This window comes from Delphinapterus leucas, chromosome 7 (assembly GCF_059928025.1).
Source record: "Delphinapterus leucas isolate spDelLeu-1000000601 "Yukka" chromosome 7, BTC_Dleu_Yukka2, whole genome shotgun sequence".
NCBI lineage: Eukaryota > Metazoa > Chordata > Mammalia > Artiodactyla > Monodontidae > Delphinapterus > Delphinapterus leucas.
Window position 1 is genome coordinate 11,606,809 of NC_143135.1, and position 7,661 is coordinate 11,614,469.

Consider the following 7,661-nt stretch of genomic DNA (forward strand, 5'->3'; position numbering starts at 1 on the left):
AATGAAGAGCAGCCCCCGCTCAACGCAACTAGAGAAAGCCCGCAGGTAGCAACCAAGACCCAACACAGCCAAAAATAAATTAAAAAAAAAAAAAGAAATGGTTTTCAAAACATGTAATTTGTGCTCTCTCTGTTAACTATTAAAACTGCAACAGCGGCAGGCACGTGACCCAGGCTGCACCAATCAGACGTGCTCCTGTGAGACAGCGGAAGGGAGTCGAGTGAACACTCGAGCCTGCAGGAGCGGCCCGGAAACATCCATATCAGAACCAGCACGAGCCAAGAGGGAGATGGGAAACTGCAAAGCCTGCTTCCACTGTCTGGCCAAGCAGTTTCACCACCTGTACCAGGAGAAGCTGGAAGTTTTCCATGCACTGGTGTAGGGGGCTGCTGGCTGGACAGTTCCCCAAGACAGCCTGGCACTGCTGGGAACCTGACTGCGGACTCTGTCTCCTCGGAAGATGGGAGAAGTTGGAGTTGCCTGGGCACTTTATTTTTTAAAAAATGCAACAGTGAAGATACTGGGTTGGGGTGGGGGAAGGTAGAGACTGGGGCTGTGGGCACCATTATGCAATCTCATTACTGGCCACTTAAGAAACACCATTACAGTAATTCTGTCCTTCCTCTACCTTATCCCAAGCTCAGCATTTTCCTCTTCCACATATTGTAGTTTCTAAAATCCACATTCGAAGGATGATCGTTAATGTCTTTAGGAATGCAACTATCTACATACAGGGAACTGAATTATAACTGTCTTTTTAAGCCTTACTTCAAGTGAGCTGACATTGCCATGAGATCGTCCTAAATCAATTTTCAAAGCACCATTTGGTATAGCAGGAAGCTTGGTCTATATTTCAAATAAAAGAATGTAGATACAAAGAAGATAAGTACATGGGTCACATGAAGAATCAGCTGTGATTCTAGGGACTTTGTGGTGGAAACTGCCGGTTTTCTACCAAAATTTGTTTGTCCCTTTTTCCACAATAATCAAATTTTGGCAGGTATTTGTCTGCCTAGCTATGGACTCTTATTGGGAGGCAGAGATATTGAATAATAACCTCCGAACTGAGAAGGAACTTTGAGACCAAAAAAGGAAGCAGGCAACTCCATAAATTGCAATTATAAAATTTATTGTTGGTAACTTACATACAGTCAGGATCGGGTGGATGATGACCCAGAGGCATTCGCAGCTACAGTGCACATCACCAAAAGGGGGGAATTTAAAGCGGCCAAAGCTAAAACTAGAATCCGACTACTAGGGAGAAGCACGTCTGCACCACCAGGAACAGGAGTTTCCCCTACATTTCCATGGCCGTTAACCATCTGTGTCAGCAAAAGGCATTCTTTTAGTTTTCATATCAGATGAAGGCAAGGGTAAATGTTAATAGGGAACTTAGCTGGCTTGGGTGCATTCCTTGTGAGTGGGCGAAAGCTCAGTCACACAGAAATGGGGGCGGGGTAGGACTGCAGGCCCAAGATGGAGCTGACAAAATGGAGTCAGTATGGTTCACACAATTCTTTTTACCCTCCTTGCAATTAGATGTGACCTGTGGCTAACTTCTCACCAGTAAAAGTGAGTAGAAATGATGATGGCTATATCTAGTGAAGAAACTTTAAAATACAGGCTGTGTCTTCTCCATGCTCTATGCTCACTCTTCTTGTCCACTGGGACCCTATGTTCATGATGGAAGTAATAAGAAGGCCCCAGATTGGGGGCTGGCAAATGGTCCCTGTCACAACGACTCACGTCTGTCACTGCAGCATAAAAGCAGCCATAGACAATATGTATGGTGTGATGGTGTTCTAGTAAAACTTGATTTACAGACACCGACATTTTTAATTTTATAAAATGTTTCTGTGCCATGAAATATTATTCTACGTTTGATTTGTTTTCAACTATTTAAAATTTGAAGACTATTCTTAGCTCACAGGTTGTTATAAATAAGTGCTGAGCTGGATTTGGCCCAGAGGCCTTAGTTTGCCAACATCCAGGCGGATGTTGACCCTAAAGATGCAAGGAAACAGAAACTGAGTTTACAGTTACAGAAACAGTGACAGTTTAGAAAATAAACTTATGGTTACCAGGGGTAAGGGAGGAGGGATAAATTGGAAGACTGGGATTGACATATACACACTACTATATATAAAATAGATAACAAATAGGACCTACTGCCTAGCACAGGGAACTCTACTCAGTACTCTGTAATGGCCTATGTGGGAAAAGAATCTAAAAAAGAGTGGAGGACTTCCCTGGTGGCACAGTGATAAAGAATGTGCCTGCCACTGCAGGTGACACGGGTTTGAGCCCTGGTCCAGGAGGATCCCACGTGCTGTGGAGCAATTAAGTCCATGTGCCACAACTACAGAAGCCCGTGCCTAGAGCCCATGCTCTGCAACAAGAGAAGCCACCGCAATGAGAAGCGCACGCAACACAACGAAGAGTAGCCCCCGCTCACCACAACTAGAGAAAGCCCGGGCACAGCAACAAAGACCCAAAGCAGCCAAAAATAAATAAATAAATAATAAAATTTTAAAATAAAAAATAGTGGATATATGTATATGTATAACAGATTCACTTTGATGTACACCTGAAAGTAACACAGCTTTGTAAATCAATTATACCCCAATAAAATTTTTTTTAAATAAAAATGAAAATAATTGGATAGCTAAAAAAGAAGGAAAAAAAACAGAGAAGTGATGGCAAAGAGGAAGAGAAGCATGTGATGGTAACTGGAGACAGGGAGCTTCCAGAAAAAAATAAGATGCAAGGAACCTGGATCCTTGAATGCCTGTTGAGCACATCCACCAACCTGGATCACTCACCTTGGACTCTTCAGGAAAGAGAAAGTATCCTTCATTCTTTAAGCTACATTATAGTTATAGCAGACTAGTGTTTTACTTGAACTAATACATAGTCCATAACTCCTGACTCCTAGGCCTCTGTTCCATTCCAGAGTCCTCACCACCCTCCTTCTAAAAAGCCAAGGCAAGGACACTGGCTCCCCACCTCCCCCTCACTGACCTTTCCAAGACCTGAAGGAAAAGGCTCTGCCCAGAGCTCCCTTCACCTCTTTGTTTCGAAGACTGTAGATGAGAGGGTTGAGCATTGGAGTGACGATGGAGTAGAAGACAGAAACCACCTTGTTGAAGTTGATAGAAGGGGCCACTTTGGTCCGGACATACATAAAGAAGAGAGTGCCATAGAAGAGGCTCACCACAGTCAGGTGGGCTGCACAGGTGGAGAAGGCCTTCCGGCGCTCGGCAGCCAAGCAGATATGCAGCAGCGTCCAGACAATGTTGCCATAGGACACAGCGATGGCTGTGGAGGAGGTCAGGAGCACAGCCAGAGAGACCAGGAAGTCTGTGGTCTCCTTCAGGGTGACATCCGAGCAGGACAAGGCTAGCAGGGGTGAAGTATCACAGAAGAAGTGATCAATGACATTGGGGCCACAAAATGTCAGTCGGGACATGAGGTAGATGGGCAAAATGGGGGTGAGGAAGCCAACCAGCCAACAAGCAGCTGACAGACGGATGCAGCTGCCCCAGGACACCAAGGCCCCATATCAGAGAGGCATACAAATGGCCACATAGCAGTCATAGGCCATGGCGGCCAGTAAGAAACACTCTGTTGCCCCAAGGAAGGTAAAGATGAAGAGCTGGGACAGACATCCAGCATAGGAGATATTCTTGCCCCCATGTCCCCCAATAAAACCAGCCAGCATCTTGGGCACTGTGACTGAAGTGTACCAGATTTCAAGGCAGGACAAGTGTGTCAGGAAGACATACATCGGTCTACGTAGCCGGTGGTCCAAACCCACAACCAGGATGATGGCCAAATTCTCCACCAAGGTGAACAGGTACATAGTGAAGAAGAGAGTAAAGAAGAGGAGGCGCATTTCATGCACCTCGGCAAAGCCCACCATAACAAACTCTGTTATGTGGGTCCAGTTTTGGTCACATGGCTGCTACATGAGTAGTCTCAGCCTCACAGATAATGACAACTCAAGGAGAACCTATGAGATGCTGGACTGAAGTATCTTTCACTTCAGGAGAGGAAAATAAAGTCAAGACGCTATCCTTAACTCTCAAAAAAATGTATAGTCCATGAGGGGCACGAGAAAACAGATGATTTCAGTGCAAAATGAAAAGTGCTAGATAGAAATGACAGGATATTAATGGGAGGCAGTAGAGGGGAAGCTCAACCAGTCTTGAGGAATCAGGGAGATCTTCCTGGAAGAAGAGTTGTCTAAATTGGAACCTGAAAAATAAGTATAAGTTAGTGACATAAAAGATAGAGAAATAGAGAGCACATAACAAGTATAAAATCTCAGACATCAGAGAGAACATCATGTATTTTGGAAACCTCAAGTACCATGAAAGTTAAGAGCTTGGCTTCCTGATCAAGCATTCCTGGCTCCACATACAAAAGAACCTAACTAACAGAGTTGTTGTGAAAATTTAAATTAGATAATCCCTCTAAAGTACTTATCATGATTGGGTTAATAAATACTAGGGAATAATACCCTCCAAGTCCATTCATGTTGTGGCAAATGGCAAATTTTCATTCTTTTTTATGGCTGAGGAGTATTCCGTTGTGTGTGTGTGTGCGTGTGCGTGTGTGTGTGTGTGTGTGTGTGTGTACATCTTCCTTATCATTCACCTGTTGATGGACGCTTAGGGTATTATGCTTAGTGAAATAAGTCAGACAGAGAAAGACAAATGCTATATGATATGACTTATATGTGGAAGCTAAAAATAAAACAAATGAATGAATATAACAAAACAGAAACAGACTCACTGATATAGAGATCAAACTAGTGGTTACCAATGGGGAGAGAGAAGTAGGGAGGGACACCTTAGGGGTAGGGGATTAAGAGGTATAAACTACTACGTATAAAATAAATAAGCTACAAGGATATATTGTAAAGCACAGGGAATATGGCCAAGATTTTATAATAACTATAAATGGAGTATAACCTTTATATTGTGAGTCACTATGTTGCCCACTCAAAACTTATATAATACTGGACATCAACTGCACCTCAATAAAAATGCATGCATGCATACACACATACATACATACTAGAGGACATTCTTAGATGTTGAATTCTCCTGGAATAGATCATAGAGGGGAAGTGACTTTCACTGAGCTTGAGGGACAGTCTAGGCCAACAACATGAAGAGCTAGTAACCAAGTTAATGAAGGTCAAAGCTGAGTGTCAGGGCTTCCCTGGTGGCGCAGTGGTTGGGAGTCCGCCTGCCGATGCAGGGGACACGGGTTCGTGCCCGGTCTGGGAAGATTCCACATGCCGCGGAGCGGCTGGGCCCGTGAGCCATGGCCGCTGAGCCTGCACGTCCGGAGCCTGTGCTCTGCAACGGGAGAGGCCACAACAGTGAGAGGCCCGCGTACCGCAAAAAAAAAAAAAAAAGCTGAGTGTCAGCCTGAGGGCAACAGAGAGCCTTGAAGAGTGCTCGGCAGGGGAGCAATGCTGAGAAGGGACAAGTACACTGTGCTGAAACACGTCTGGAGAGGAGGAGACAAGAGGCAGGAAGGCCAGGTTGGGAGAACAGCATGAGGTGTTGATAGCTGTGGTCATGAGGCCTGGAGAGTGATAAAGAGAGCTGTCAAGAGGACTTCCCTGGTGGTGCAGTGGATAAGACTCCACGCTCCCAGTGCAGGGGGCCCGGGTTTGATCCCTGGTCAGGGAACTAGATCCCACATGCATGCTGCAACTAAGAGTTCGCATGCCACAACTAAGGAGCCCACCTGCCACAACTAAGACCCAGTGCAAACAAATAAATAAATATTTTTTTAAAAAGAGAGAGCGATAGCTGTCAAGAGATAAATTCCACAGGACCGAGTTCAAATCCAAAAGCCAATATCAACTTGAAATATGTGACCATGGGTAAACACTAAATAATTCCATCTTGTAAAACAGTTAATAAAAACGGGGTCCAAAAAGATGAACTCTTATCTAATTTTAAGAGTAAGTGAACACACCATTGTAAAGCAATTATACTCCAATAAAGGTGTTAAAAAAAAAAGAGAGTAAGTAAGAGAATATAATGTCCCCATTACTGTGGTCATTTTTAAATTCTTTGACACTCTTCCCATTAAAAAGTGGGGCCAATGGCCACTCCCCTTGAATCTGAGCTTTGTGGCTGCTTGACGACATAAGAAGACAGAAGAGGTGCTGTGCCAGTTTCCAGGCCTTAAGAAACTGATTCCTCTCCCTGCTTCTTGGAACCCAGCCACCATGGTTTGAGGAAGCCCAAGCAGCCTGCAGAAAGGCCCAGGTGGAGAGGAATTAAGGTCCCTGGTCCTCAGCCCTGGCTGATCTCCCACTGACAGCCAGCACCAACATGCCAGCCAGGTGAATGAGTCATCTGAAGAATCGACCCTCCAGCCCTGGTCAAGCTGACCCCGCTGACACCAATCTTCCCTGCTGGGCCTTCCCCAAATTGCAGATTTGTGAACTAAATAACTGACTGTCATTTCTGTAAGCCACTAAGCTTTGGAGTGGTTTGTTAAACAGCAGTAGATAACTGAAACCTTTACATACTTGTTCTGTAACCCTGGACAAATTATTGACTGTCTCTGACCCTTTGGAGGAAAACAAATCGTGTTTTGCCTCTGGTCACACAAATGCCTGAACTGGAATTTGAATCCAGGTTTGCCAAGGTCTAAAACCCTTGCTCTTTCCCCTAAAAATAATTAAACAGGTTCCCTCGGGTGTCAACATTTCATGATTTGCTGGCAGTGAAAGCCTGTAGAGATACAAAATCAGAAATAAACAAGGTCAGAGTCTTCAGATTCCTGCATGTATCTTCACCACACCTAAATCCAGGCTCCAACATCCCCATAGTGGGGGTCTATAAACACTGGTTTCCTGAACAAATAATTGCACTGCAGCCCCAGATGCTTCACGCTTCTGTTGGCTCCAGGAAATTTCAGAGCACAGTTCCTGCACATTTCTCCCCTCTGCAATTTGGCTTATCATGTAGCATCCTAGGAACAGTGCTCATCCTTTCCAGATACCCTTCCTCACTGCGCACAGATGCTGTAGAAGCCTGCCTTACAGGTTTCATGGTAAAGTTTTCTGAAATGTTCATTCTTTTTCATAGTCATTAAAAGCACAAGATTTAGAGTCAAACAGATCTGAAATCAAGCCCTGGCCCTGCAATTCACTAGCTTGGTTGCCTCATCCATTAATTGTTAGTATTATTGCTAAATCTTACCTGGCCTTCCAGCTGTGACTCAAGTTCGATAATCTCATCTTCAGTAGGAAGACTTTTCCTTCCCTTATTCCTCCAAACTTGTATGCAGGTCAGACCAAAATATGCACAGGGCACCCGCTCTGTGCCAGGCGCCATAGCAGATGTACCAGAGGAGCAACCTGGTAGAGAGCAGGTGCCCCCAGCATCAACCACGGGACCTGGCACAGAGCAGGTGCCCCCAGCATCTACCACAGGGCCTGGGACAGGTGTTACCTTATGATAGTTTCAGCTCTCTGATCCATAACTTAGAGATAGGATGCCAGAACCTGAGGGCGTTTGTATCAAATCCAGATGTTACCTCGAAAGAACGGCTTTTATTACTCAACTGCTGGACAAGGGGTAAAGAAGTAGGATATTCTGAACACACACACACCGCAAAGACCC

At 44.8% G+C, this 7,661-nt stretch overlaps 1 protein-coding gene across 1 annotated transcript; it reads right to left on the reverse strand.

The window, feature by feature from the left end:
• Positions 1-253: 253 nt before the first annotated feature.
• Positions 254-4,444, reverse strand: OR6Q1 (olfactory receptor family 6 subfamily Q member 1). Its single transcript, XM_089914779.1, is given in 1 exon segment — positions 254-4,444. A coding segment is annotated over 1 exon segment (909 nt). The 5' UTR covers positions 3,923-4,444; the 3' UTR covers positions 254-3,013.
• Between the last annotated feature and the right edge of the window lie 3,217 nt (positions 4,445-7,661).